Consider the following 14251-nt stretch of genomic DNA (forward strand, 5'->3'; position numbering starts at 1 on the left):
AAATTCAACCAGCCTGTCCTGAGAAGGTTCATAGTTCTAAACTTAGGAGGGTGGATGCTGTCCTCAGAGCAGACAGCGTGGGTTCTTCCAGCATTCTATTTCATCCTCATTGTTATTTGGACATTATCATTGTGCTCCCAGGGACAAATGAGCAACTTCAGAATCACTAGGTATGAAGCTGTACATTATTACTTCAAACATTTGGGAACTGTCTTTAGGTTGCACTGACACAGGATTATCTCTTTTGGGAAGATGATGCTATTGGTGTAAGATCTTTGTTTGTACTGAAGCTCAACATACAGATACTCTTAATCCAGCTGGGGAAAGCCTCAGCTTTCCAAGTCTGACTTCAGTAATGCGCCACAACATCACATGCGGTTTCCTTTTATGTTTTAAGAAAAAGATCATTTCACAAATTCATAGTTAGATTTATGACAGAAAAGTAAGCCCTCAGATACCCATCCAGCTATCTAATTGTTCAGACTAACCTCTCATAGAAGCTTAAATATAAATTTCGTTTTCTCTCCTTTGACATTTTAATTATTTTTAAATACTCTATACTAAGATGTTTGATTTAATTTTTAGACATATATGTATATATACACATATATATCATACAATATGATATGTATCACACATACACACACACACACACACACACACACATATATATCGCATATACCTCATAGAAAAAAAAAGATCAGAATAACTCACCTCAGAGCAAAGGTAAAGATGCACGGCCCCAGCTAGACCCAGGATGGTACTTCTGCTGGGGGCTGGCCCCTTTTCAGGGAGTCTTTCCAGTTTCAGAGGAAGACAGTTATGCCTGTACCCTATGATGATTACTTTGGCCAATCTGACACAAAACCTAGACTTTCCTGGGAAGAAAGTCTCAACAAAGAATTGAGTACATTGGGTTGATCTGTAGGCATGTCTGTGGGAGACTGTATGTTAATTGTGTGACAAAACTGAGCTCACTGTGGATGACCTCATTCCCTAGGCAGGGGTTCCTGAACTCCACAAGAACAGAGGAATCACACTTAGCACTAACAAGCGAGTGAGTAGGTATGCATTCATTTCTCTTTGCTCTTGCCTGTGGATGCGATATGACTAGATGCTTGGAGTTGCTGCTGACTTGACTTCTGCGTAGTGATGAACTGTCACCTGAAATTGTGAAACCCTTTTCCCAATTGCTCTTTGTCATGGCAACTTAGCACAGCAGCAGAAATGAAACTGGAACAGGCCCCATTCACCTGTATTGACCCTTTAACCAGGTGACCCTCACCCTTGGCAAGGATTTAACAGTCCTGGAATTCACAGAAGCCACTGGGCTTGACTCCTTGGACCACTAGAGATACTCTAAAAGCTTTTGAATAAGGACTATATTCATTAGAATTTCAAATAGACGCTCTTGAATACTGTCTGATCTGTGCAATGCCACTGAAGTGTAAGTTTATCTTTAATTATCAACTGAAAAAATAACTCCCTTTGCAAATTAACTGTAAACATGAGATAAGGTTTTTGCCTTAAAAAAACACATTCCTTTTCAGAATATTAAACATTTTTAAAAATACAGTTCTGTTGATGATATAGATCTGGTGATTGATTGCAATCCATCCTACTTTTCAAGCTAGAATTCCATTATTCAATAACTAGATGCTTCCGTTTCGATTAGTAAATGTTTCCGAGAGTTATAACATTTTTATAAATTCTATAATTTATACCTTTCATTAAGTCAGATAGGCCTAACCTAATTATTCCAAATAAGTAAGATTTTACTATATACTTTAAAGTGGGAGTCTATTTTCCTGTGCACACATTATCTTGCCTATTAATTTGCCAAACAGTAACTGCACGCTGTAGTCAGTGTCCTGATCACTGCAGAAACAGGAAGAGCCACAGACTATCATGATGGAGACTGTGGCTGTTGCGCTAGGCCTTGCTCGTTGCGCCTCTCTTCAGAAACACCATACAGATACAGACTGTTACTCAGTTACTCAGGGAATTCAGTGTTTATCCAAATCCCCGAGAGGCTGATGTAAAAGCCAGCACACCAATTTGTTCACTTACAATGGGAGATGGGTCAGGTTCAGGGAGCAGGGCAGGGTGTTCTCACGTAAGGTACAGTCCCCACAGGGGCCAGGGCCACCCAGGGGACCAAATTAAAGATCACAAGGTTGCTTGAATAGCAAAGAATGAAAGCAAAGGGAGCCATATTTTCTCAAGAGAAAGCTCCATGGAGGTCCAAAGCTCACTAGGTAAGCTGCACTGCCTATTTTGATAGTATTTTCTGGTTGCCATGCCAGCCCTTAGTTACTTTAACATACGAGACACGCATAGTAGGAACTCCAGCTAGTATCTGTGAGTTTACTGATACTCAGTCCAAAGTATAAGGACTAATTGACTTAGGAAAGGTATTCAAACGTGCAAATGACACAGTGGGCATGAGTGTTTGCACTCTCAAGTCATGGCCTGGCCTCCCTTCTCAGTCTGTCAGAGCACCACCAGGCAAACAGCTCCTATCTGGACCACCAAGCTGCACGGCATCTACAGAGAAGCAACAATCTTGGGTTAACACTCTTCAAATGCATCCATGTGAATGGAGTTCAGTCCCTGAAGGGGTCTTTAGAAAAGACTCTTGTTGTTGTAGCAGAACATAAAATTTGCCATTTTCACCATGTTGAGAGTACTAGTCAATGCTCTAAGTCCATCAACATCACCATGTTGAGAGTACTAGTCAGTTCACTAAGTCCATCAACATCACCATATTGAGAGTACTAGTCACAGTTCACTAAGTCCATCAACATCACCATGTTGAGAGTACTGGTCAATGCTCTAAGTCCATCAATATCACCATGTTGAGAGTACTAGTCAGTTCACTAAGTCCATCAATATCACCATGTTGAGAGTACTAGTCAGTTCACTAAGTCCATCAACATCACCATGTTGAGAGTACTGGTCAGTTCACTAAGTCCATCAACATCACCATGTTGAGAGTGCTGGTCAATGCTCTAAGTCCATCAACATCACCATGTTGAGAGTACTAGTCAGTTCACTAAGTCCATCAATATCACCATGTTGAGAGTACTAGTCAGTTCACTAAGTCCATCAACATCACCATGTTGAGAGTGCTGGTCAACGCACTAAGTCCATCAACATTGCTGTGCAGTCATCACTGTTCATCTCCAGAACTCATTTCATCTTCTGGACGCTTAAACTCTACCCATTAAACAATAATACTCTATTCTCCACTTAGCCTCTGATCATCACACTTCTGTTTTCTGACTGTTAATTTGACTGCTCTAAATACCTCATAGAAATGCAATTGTACAGTACCTGTTCTGTTCTGGCCAGCCAGTTTTATTCAGCACACTGTCTTTGAGGTTTGTGTAACACTGCGTATCAAAATTCCCTTCCTTTTAAACATGAAATACCTTCAAAGATTGTATACAACACATTCTTCATCCACTCATCCACCACTGGACTCCGGTGGATTCATCGTTTGGCTAGTGTGATTGGTACTGCTATGAATAGGGAGTCTATGTCCTCAAGACCTCACTTTTAGTGACTAAAGGACATTTATCCAAAAGTGAAACTGCTAGATCACATGAAAGTTGTCTTCTTTTCTTTTCTCGCTCTTTCTAGGAATTTACCTACTGTTTTCTGTGGCAACTACAATATTTTATATTCATTTTAGCACAAGATTCTAATTTCTCCAGACACTTTTTAGTAAGTAGCCACCCTAGTGGGTGTGAGGCAGATTTGATGGGCAAGCATTTCAGATACATCTCAAAATAGTCACGTCCCAGCCGGGCGTTGGTGGCGCACGCCTTTAATTCCAGCACTTGGGAGGCAGAGGCAGGCGGATCTCTGTGAGTTCGAGGCCAGCCTGGTCTACAGAGTTAGTTCCAGGACAGCCTCCAAAGCCACAGAGAAACCCTGTCTCAAAAACCAAAAAAAAAAAAAAAAAAAAAAAAAAAAGTAGTCACGTCCTAAAATTCTAGGTTCCAAGTCAAGGTTCTCACATGTCCTCAATATCTGCTGCTCAGGATCCATGAGAGAGATGGGTGGTGTTTATTCTTTGGGATGAGAAACTGAAGCCCAGAACAGCAGGGCTAGCCCCCGACCACATGTTTTGGGCAGTGAGCGCCCCATTATTCTCTGCAGTGCAACATTTTTAGAACTGACAGCTCAAAGAAAGAGTAAGAAAACTCTCACACTAAAATTCTTGGACTAAGGTATGATTAATAGGTACGATACTCTAGTTTCACAAGGAAATAGACTTCTGGAATGCTGAGTTCTGAACCATGAGACCAACTCGATTGTCCACTTCCAAGGCATTGTCTAGTGTGTCCCTGGGGTGGCAGGAATGTCCCACTATAGACATGGAGACAAGCAGAGTTACAGATCCAAAGGGCTGATTCAGATATCCCAGAAAAAAAATGTAGGAAATAAATGGCGTGAACCAGCTTTAGCCTAGCTAATGAGTGTCCAAGTAGTAACAGAGCTGCCTTATTTTCCACGGAGAATAAACTTGGTACAAAGGTGATAGGCTAGTACCTGCAGTTGGAGCCAAGCCCTTAGCAACTTCCTCAGTCAGCCCCAGGTATTCGCGAATGAGCTCACTTAGTTTTTTGTAGGCAATGTCCAGATCATCTACAATAAACAAGAGAACATTTTAATATGCCAGGATCACATCAAAACGCGGTCAGCGTTCAATGGTCAGTGAACTGGTTTGCTCACTGCTCTTTATTACTGTTATGTTAGGTACAATTCTAGATGATTCTAGTGACACTTCCCTCTCCTTTATCTCCACCCCTCAAGTAGGCAGAACCTATGGAGGTTAAGAGCATACACACTCATCTTTACATTACATCGTATACAAAAGGGATATGCAGGTATAGTTAAAGTTACTAATGGTGCAGGATACTGTGGAGGGGGTCACTCAAATCACATCCACGGAAGGATAGATTTGTCTAGTAGGTGACAGAATAAAAGTCAGAGGCTCAAAGCGCAACGAGGACTCAATTTGCTTGTTGTTGTCTAGAAGAGGGCTAGCCCTGTGCAGATAATACCAAGGAGCAGCCTTGCGAACTATGCACAGCCTTCGAGAGGCAGCCAACCAAGAGTAGGAGCTAAGGCCCACACCCCCAAAGAAATGCATTCTGCCAATAAGAGGGAACCCAGAAGCTCAGTTTTCCCCCAGAGCCCTCAGATGAGACCTTGGCTCAGCTGACACCTTGATCTCAGCCTCATGGTACTGACTTCGAGCCCTGGTAAGCTTCCCTAACCTGGTAAGCTTCCCTAACCTGGTAAGCTTCCCTAACCTGGTAAGCTTCCCTAACCTGGTAAGCAAGCACTGGGTTAAGCATTAACTATATGTACCTGTATGCAGCTGTATAAAAGCAATATGGATACTCAGTAGAGTAACAAATTTAGAAGTTTGCAAAAACAATTAAGTGAACCATACAAAATTGTCATTTGCATAATAGTTGAATACCAGCAATATCATACGGCTCAAATTAATGCCCCCCATTCTATCCAGTATCTCACTAAACGGCTGTTAGGAAACTATTTTATTTATCTGTTTATTCAAGACAGAGTCACACTGTGTAGTCCCGTGTGGCCTGGAACTCTCTATGTAGACTAGGCTGGCCCTGAACTCACAAAGATCTGCCTGCCTGCAGCTCCTGAGTGCTGGAACTATAAGGCATGTACTACCACCACCACCCTTTTTAAATTACTGCATTTTTTTTGTTGTTGTTGGAGGGGACGCATTCGGCAGTCAAAGAAAAACTTACAGAAGTCAGTTCTCACTGGGTGTGGATGGCGCACGCCTTTAATCCCAGCACTTGGGATGCAGAAGCAGGCACATCTTGGAGTTCAAGGTCAGCACAGTCTACAGAGTGAGTTCTACGACAGCCGGGCTACAAGGAGAAACCCTGACTCGAAAACCTCCCCCCAAACTCAGTTCTCTCCTTCTACACTCTGGTCATCGGCAGGTGCCCTTACTGGCCATCTCACCATGCCTAGGTACCTCCTTATCCGTACACAGCACTTACCATTCCTTCATGGATGTACAACACAGTATAATTAAAAACATACAGAAAATTCCAGTGATTTATCTTTCTCTGGCTTCTGCTCCAAATCAGTGGCCATTTTATTTGATTGCTTCGCTTTGTTTTTTGTTTTTTGTTTTTTTGGCCTGCCTCTGCCTCCCAAGTGCTGGAATTAATGGCACGCGCCACCACCACCCAGCTTACTTCATAAAATTTTATTTGACATACTTGTACATATTTATGAAGTACAACACACAAACACATTGTATTTATGATCAAATTTAAATAATTATCATATCCTTCACCTCAAACATTCACTATTTCTTTGTGGTGATAAAATCTGAAAATATCTGGGTAAAAAATAGAATGCTTTATTCTAAGATAGTTGTGAAAATGTTTGTTTTACCCAGATACTTTCAAATTGCAGTATTTTCAGTAGTTACATTTCTTTGTAGAAGTAGAATATGATAATACTACCTGAGCTTCATATGTCTTTAGAAGTTTAAACTTATATTTCAAATGAGATAGTATCCATCTTTGTTCTCACAATGTCCCCAGGGGAAGGAATCTCTGTGGGCCCATTTTATACCAAATCTATTTAGTCCCAACTCTGTGGACTAATACAATTTAACCCTTTGATGGAAGCAGTGGGAGACTGGCTCTCACAGGTTCTTACCTGCTTCTGCAGCTTTTTGCAGCTTCTAATTACAATAACTATCTCTGTTTCCTAAGCATTTTCTTTCTATGACATGAATTGGAAATGCAGTGATTGCATACTTCAAACATGGAAGCATATTAAAAAATAAATAAAACTCTGCTGGGCATTACTGACCTGCATTGATTACTGCATCAAAATATCCTGGAAATTTCCGATTAATTTTAACATAAATATCCACCCTGGAGACGGCAAATTCAATTTCTGCTCGACTAAATAATCCCTTCCTCCGCAAGTATCCTTCATATTTTTCCTTGTCCATAGGCACCACCAAGATATATCGAGGCTCGAAATAGGAATATTTCAAACTTCTTACACCCTGGATGTTTACAGAAAACGTAAGTCAGATGCGCCACACACTGTGGACATCACCATGGAACATGACAACTCGGGTAGCACACAGTATCACTCTGAAGAACATATTTTATCTGGAGAATCAGATGCTATTTTCCTATAAATATTTCAAGGTTAGATTACTTTTCTCTCTTCATCAAATAATAAATTATTACAGGAACCATTACAATTCATTCCACCTGGTTGTCCTCAAATTAATTGTTCTAATGAATATGGCTATTAAAAAAAGAAAATTGTCAGACATAAAATAGGGATATTCATGACAGCACAGCCATTTTATTATCAAAAAGTAATTCAGTTCCATATTTCAATAGGCATCCTTGAAGCACTAGAAGACAGAGATCTTCCCAGGGAAAAAGGCTCCCCAGGTTCCCCTCGGTCATCCATTGTCTTGGTACCATTCTTGTTTCTAAACCAGCAACCCAGAAAGGTAGGGTGTGTGTGTGTGTGTGTGTGTGTGTGTGTGTGTCTAGAGAGACAGAGGCAGAGAAAGATACAGAGAGAGAGAGACAGAGAGAATTTTAGCATCATGATCAGATAACTGCAGTCACAAGTATAGTCCTTGAGCTTGGGGGAGTTGGGGAAGGGGTCGCCAAACACATCTTCTCTGTAGCAGTTAGACCTTTCTACCACTGTACTTGGCTGATTTCCCACATCTCTGTCACCTGTATCTTCCTTTCCACTTCTCTGTGTCCTGTCTCCTGTTAACTTTTATCTCTTGGCAGTACTTAGACTCTCCTGCCACCACCAGAGCTGCAACTGCGGCTGGAACCGCCAAAGTCACCCTGCTTTTATGGTTTGTTAAAGTACTGGCCCCCACCATCTTGGGGTCAGAGCTTCTGCCTCCAACACATCCTCCCTTTGTAGATGCACAATTTGAAGGCTGGTTGTAATAATTGCCAGAATCATTGTGCTTGCCTATCTCCCAGCCTCCTTCCAGAGGATACAGACCAGAGACAGCACACCCTGGAACCAGGTGACCACAGGGTGAAATGGCGTGGGCTGTAAACCGGGAGAGCTGGGCAGAAGCTTCCTCCTAGGGGAAGTGGGAGAGACATCCAAGTGGACTGCCAAGTCTCAGTTCTAGTGTCATCAGTTTAACTCAAGTTCAGAAGTTTTGCTTTAACGATTCGGTGGGAAGAAATCCAGTCTGCTTTTAAAACAATTTCTGGAAGATCGGTGACAAGGGCAGTCTGAAAACAGAAATACCTCAGCTGGAGAGAAGCAGGGGAATAAAGCAGTTTATAGACTTGACCTCCTGAAGATAAAGAGTAGTAAGAGCTCAGGAAGAGAAGAGGGAAACAGGAGCCGTCACTCAGGAAACTGCTGAGCTGGAAAAAGGTGGACGAGGACAGAGGGAATGCTGCTGTACTCAAACGTGCATTGGTTTTTGGTTTTCTCTGTCCAAGGCAGACAGTTTTTAGACTCGATCTTTAAAAAAAATATACAGAAGTAAAGAAGACTTCTCTTAAAGATACAGAACCAGTCAACTGCAAAAAGATAGGAATGGATAATGATGCAGAAAGTTAAAGAATTGAACAAGTATGCCCAGCTTCATTAAAAGTAGGGAAGGGAAGAGTTAACCAATGCCAGAAGCCATAAGGGGCCACTGTCTCCCCCTCTGTGGTGTTGCAAAGGAAAATGAAGCCTTGTCAAGTTTTATCTTATGTTTGTTTTAATTAAATTTATTTTCTCTGGTTATAATATTTATATTGCTTAGTAAAAGCAGTTTTAAAAAAATCAGCCATCACAGAAGACCTGATTTATTTAGTTGAGTTACATGTTCATTCTTCAAATAAGTGGGCAGGAAATTCATTGGTTTCCCCTGGTTCACAATTTTGGGAAAATGTCTGTACGTTCTAATTTGAGAAGGTTGGTGGTGACAGGTGAGGCATGGGGGAGGGACAAAACTCTGAAATCTGCAAGTCTGAGTTGCAGAAGTATGAAAATATTGCATGCAGAGAGCAACCAGCGCCAAACGCCAGCACCTCCCACACAGCCCCTGTGAAGAATGAAGGAACAGGGTGACCACTCAGGCTGACGCAGTCCTGAGGAGACAGGGAGCCACCCACACCTGTACGCACTTCGTCTAATACCACTTCATAGAGACAAAGACACGCTGCAATAACAAAGGGATAAGTTGGCGAGGAAGGGAGAGCCAATGACTCTTGAGTAGAGCTGTAATCTAAATCTTGTCACTGAACTCTCACAGGTCTTACCCTCCCCACACTGATGACAAATTTAACACTTCATGATTTTGTCGCATTTCTCTTATGTCTAGCAGTATGTTATCCAGATATTGTAAGCCCAACTTCAGACATCTCTCTCTCTCTCTCTCTCTCTCTCTCTCTCTCTCTCTCACACACACACACACACACACACACACACACACACACACGAGAGCACATGTACTCACAGCTGAATGAACAATACTTACTTCTATTTCCATATGAATGCAGCTCGCTAATCCGTCTCTCGCAATACCTTCTACAGTGTCCCTATTTAATCCATAATTGTGATTACCATAATTAAATGTTAGAATAAATTTCCCCTGGAATTAGAAAAATACAAAGATTTGCACGTAATAGGTGCTGTAATGTTACGACAAAATTATCTGATGCCTTACTTTCATCTGATTCCATACAAATTAAAAGGTGTTAGTAAGTACATCAGAACGACACAATGGAATGGTAGAACAGCATCAAACTCTGATGGGGTTATTCAGAATTCTTCCCGGTGGAAATAAGGTTTATTGAAATAATCTATTGACACAATGTTTGAGGAAGGTCATGGGTGGAAGCTTCTGGAAGAACAGACCATGATGCCTGTTTACCTATTTCCTGCCAAATCCACACCACAGGCCTTCGTTACCAATGGAGGAAACGAATGGCTAGCTCTTTCCTTGCAGCTATGCCAGCATCCCAGGGCTCCAGAAAAGGACCACAATCCTAAACTCCCTGCATTTCAAGATAAGCCATGAGGAATGGGTGATCCTGAAGACTGTGGGCATCCTCAAAGCTTGGGAAAGTCAGCTCAGCCTGGTTTCCCTCATAAAGATGGCTTCTGATTGAAACTGCCCCTAATGTAGTCAACAGAATTGTTGCACAGCCTATAGTCATTTAACTATAAATGCTATATTTTCTTTATACTCTGGAGGCTCGTTTCCTGTGACAGCCGTATTCCCTTGCAAAAAGAAAAGAAAATATAGGTAAAAATATCCCCCTTCCAATTGTGACTTTTCTTTGGTTATTTATTAAACCATTAGGCCTAACCTAAACAGGGAAGCTGATGACAGTAGGAAAAAACAAAAATATGGTTGACCTTGGTAAACGTGCCTTCTGAAATGCATGACTTTAAAATAAGCAATGTTCAGGGATGCATCCAACCCTGTTAAACGGTAGGCCCATCATTAAAAATAGCAAGCAGTTAGGAGTCTAATACTGTCATCATTAACAGCATCAGCAGCCTCAAGCCTCTGGCTACACTCCTGGCTCCAGATGTTCTGGAGATATGTATAGATGACAGACTGGCAGGGGACACAGGGTGCCTTTTGGGTTGGTGGGTTTCTGGAGATTATGTGTGCTGGGGAATGATGAGAAAAATCATTATAATCAAAGATAAAAACCCAACAACATATGTCCTTAGTTTTTTACTCTTTCAATGTCATAATCTCTTTGTTCTTTGAAAAGAATGTTCTGACTTTTCCCACATGTGTGCATGTATTTAAGTATGTACATTTATGAATGTAGATGATGCAGCTATGACTCATCTTTCATGTTTTAGCTTATTTACCATATGTGCTGGTTAAGTTCATGGGTCAAGATGGAGAATATTTGGAGGTGAGATTAACAGCGAAATTGATGAACTTGGAAGAAGCATACTGTCCTGGAGTGTGGGTAAACTGCATCCAATCCCTTTAAGGGCTTGTACAGAACAGGAAGGTCACCCACAAAGAGACTCTATTTACTGGTTCTGTGTCTCCGGAGAATTCTAATGCTCTATGGTGAGCCCTGTTTCCAAAATGTATGAATATCTGAATTACTTTTCAGATACATGTTTATTTACTTCCTTGGTGGGTCTCATAAGCATTTCCTGGAAGCATGCATGGAGAGATCCCATTCAACTGATCTGTTAAACACTAAGATGATACAGTTCCCTCAGCTCTGGTCAGTCACACTCCCTTCATTTCCTAAGTGCATCTGAGTTTCCTAATAAGCAGCAGTGGGCACACAACAGAAGCCTCCAGTGGTTTCATTTCCACAGAGAGGGGGGGCTTCTGTAGAGGAAGGACTAAGCATTGCTCCTCTACAGAGAGCTGATGTATCTATCTGGAGACTGATAGGGGAATGATCTGCTGGTTGGAGGAAGTGTTCACTGAACAGACATGTCAACATGAGAGAAGATGGAGGTCCATATGCTTTATCCATCTAGAAGCTAGGTGTGGCTGCTCACAGTAGGTGTGCGGGGCCAGAGTGTCTGTGAAGAGAGAGAGCCAGGCTGTCTGGGCAGGTGGTGTGTGGAGAGGTGTTCCCCGTGCAGAAGGCTGACAGTGAAGGCTCACAACGTGTCATGAGTCTGTGACTCTCTAGGCTTAGCTCTCTTTATGAAACAGTGTCACACTCTCAAGAAAAGGAGATTGGAAGTGAAACTCAAGTTGATGAAAATTACATCGAGATAATACATGTTGGCAGAGACAGGAAAAATGAGTTCTTCTCAAATACATGGGGATGTCTGTGGAGCTCTAAACTGTAAAGCTAAATATAGCCTAGAAATGCGGTGACTTCTTAGACTGGGGACTGAACCAGGCTAACTTGACTACAGACCTGATGAGCTAGGAACATCAGAGAGCAGGTGCACAGATAAACTGAACTCCCAGAGAAAATGCCCCACTCTAACAGTGGAAATTAACATCCATGTGGGGATGGAGCGGGAGGCGGGGCTTCCATCCTAGGGTGCTGAAGAAACTCTTTGTAGTACTGTGGAGACATATCTCACATCTCTTTTAAAGGCCTTTAGAAATACAAATTTCCAGGAAACGCCTAATAAATCAGGCAGACTTGTCAAAATACAGTCCTAGGAGAAGATGTATGATGGTCAAGATGTCCTTTTGACAGGGCTTTAGGGAGAGCTGCCTGGGAGTATGGGACTCGCTCACTTGTGTTTGTGTGAGGACAAGATGAGCCCTGAGGACACGCCCCATGGTAGAGTCCAAAATTGAGCTAATGTAATTGCACAGCCCAAGCTTAAACGCTCCATGATATGGACACTGGAGTTTCAATCCAGGTCCATTGTGGGATAAAAACAGAGAAAGAAGGGAGGGCGAAGAGAAAAAGAGGGAGGAGATATAGTACTCCTGACTGGAGGCTGGCGGCACAAAGACTGGTCTGTCACCTGGTCCTCAGTAAGCTACGTAAGAGGATGAAGTGGTGAGTGCTTCTCTTGGTGGTAGGAAGGACTGTGATGTAAACAAAACTAAGGTTCTTGCAAAAGAAAGTAAGAGGCACAGATTTGCTAGGAGTTGTGGCGATCAGAGATGGGCTTCGGGGTAATGAAGTCAGGGGTGGGGTGAGTATGTTTTGCATTAGTGTGTACTTACAACTGGTAAAACACACTCAGTTGTGAACATTCCCTTCCACATGAAGGCAAGGAAGAAACGATGTTTAAGAAAATGCATGTGAATTCAAGGGGATTTGCACCACCCTCAGTGATGAGCCCGTCAAGGTGCAGAAAACTCTCAAATTGAACCAGACTTACAAAGTGCACAGCATTTACTCCTTACCTTCTTAGAAACCACCATTTGCTCATATTTCTGACAAAGAACATGGATTTCTTCTGTGCTTAAAAAAGGGGGAGAAAATAGCAGGGAGCAGCCTTACCATGCTCAGCATTTCATCAAAAACTTCTTGAGAGATAAAGTGATAATCAACTCGATCCCCTTCGCCAAAGTATGGTGGTCTTGTGGTGTGACAGGCCCTGAAGTCACAGAAACAGAGAGTACCAGCTATTCTTAGCAACTTGGAAGTCACAGTGGAAAAGCTTTCATTATGAAGAATGTTTAAGAAATGAAATTGACCCACAGATCATAAATCATAAAGTAATGTAATTGTCAAAACAGCATGCTTTAGAAGTCTTAGACTATAGTTAATCACTATCATCTATGAGGATTATACAAATTTTGGCTCATCAATACCCAATTTTTACTTACATTATTTATCGCCTTCTGAATCACCCCTCTGCCACCACATAATGACTGTTTATGAAGTATCAGAGTAGTGATTGCTCACCCAGCTGCTTTCATATTCTCTCTGATCTATGGGCATTTCCTGTCGGCTCCCCTCCTCTCTCCACATGGCCGCTTGTTTGTCAGGACTGGGTTTAAGTGTTGACTTCCCCATACTCCTCCTAATGTCCTCTGGTGAAGTATGCAGGTCTTTATACTCCCGCAACCTCAGGCTACACCACCCGCATTCCCAACTGCTTGTTCAGGGCCCATGTCCCCCTCCACATGAGGGCAGAAATACCTCATTCTCTCTGGACTTGACTTATACATGAGCCTCTATGGGAACACATGGTTCAAGTGGTGAATGGATTCATAACCCGGGAGGCTTTGTCTATCCACTGCCCTGAGATAGCATCCCTAAATCCACACATACACACAGTCACGCATGCACGCACGCACGCACGCACTCTGAAACCTCCTTTCATAGTTTTTCCTGTCTTCCCAGCACAATATGTAGCTGGAAAAACCCTTGTCCCTTACTTTGTCACTGCATTCCCAACACCTGGAACAGAGCAGGCATGGCATTCAAGGGAAAGTAAAAGGCGTGGAGTGGTAACAGCTACAGAGTCTACCATTGGAAAGGTGACGAAGGAAGTGACCAGTCCAAGGTCACCCCAGAAAACCAGACACAAAGTTCTCAACTCCCCCAAGACTCTGATCTCAGACCCTTCTGTTACGGAACAGTACTTTTGTTTATGCTGCGTGTTACTTTAAGGAAGTGTGTCGATTATTGTAAAGCTGTGTTGAATTTCTTTCACCTGGCCTGCCTAAGGCACCTGATTGATCTAATAAAGAGCTGAATGGCCAATAGCCAGGCAGAGAAAGGATAGACAAGACTGGCAA

General features: G+C 42.3%; 1 protein-coding gene across 4 annotated transcripts in view; it reads right to left on the reverse strand.

Moving 5' to 3' along the window:
- The window catches only part of Lrguk (leucine rich repeats and guanylate kinase domain containing), a 110311-nt gene that overhangs the window by 38914 nt on the left and 57146 nt on the right, over positions 1-14251 (reverse strand). For 3 of the 4 annotated variants that reach the window (XM_005082385.4, XM_021234267.2, XM_021234266.2), the window contains exons 12-15: positions 13005-13101; positions 9566-9679; positions 6892-7093; positions 4561-4656 (exon numbers count right to left, since the gene is read on the reverse strand). In XM_005082385.4, the coding sequence (XP_005082442.1) occupies positions 4561-4656; positions 6892-7093; positions 9566-9679; positions 13005-13101 (509 nt within the window). The remainder of the gene's footprint in view (positions 1-4560; positions 4657-6891; positions 7094-9565; positions 9680-13004; positions 13102-14251) is intronic. The other variant, XM_040728633.1, reaches the window with a different exon arrangement.

Source organism: Mesocricetus auratus, unplaced genomic scaffold (assembly GCF_017639785.1).
Source record: "Mesocricetus auratus isolate SY011 unplaced genomic scaffold, BCM_Maur_2.0 Super-Scaffold_100019, whole genome shotgun sequence".
Lineage (NCBI taxonomy): Eukaryota > Metazoa > Chordata > Mammalia > Rodentia > Cricetidae > Mesocricetus > Mesocricetus auratus.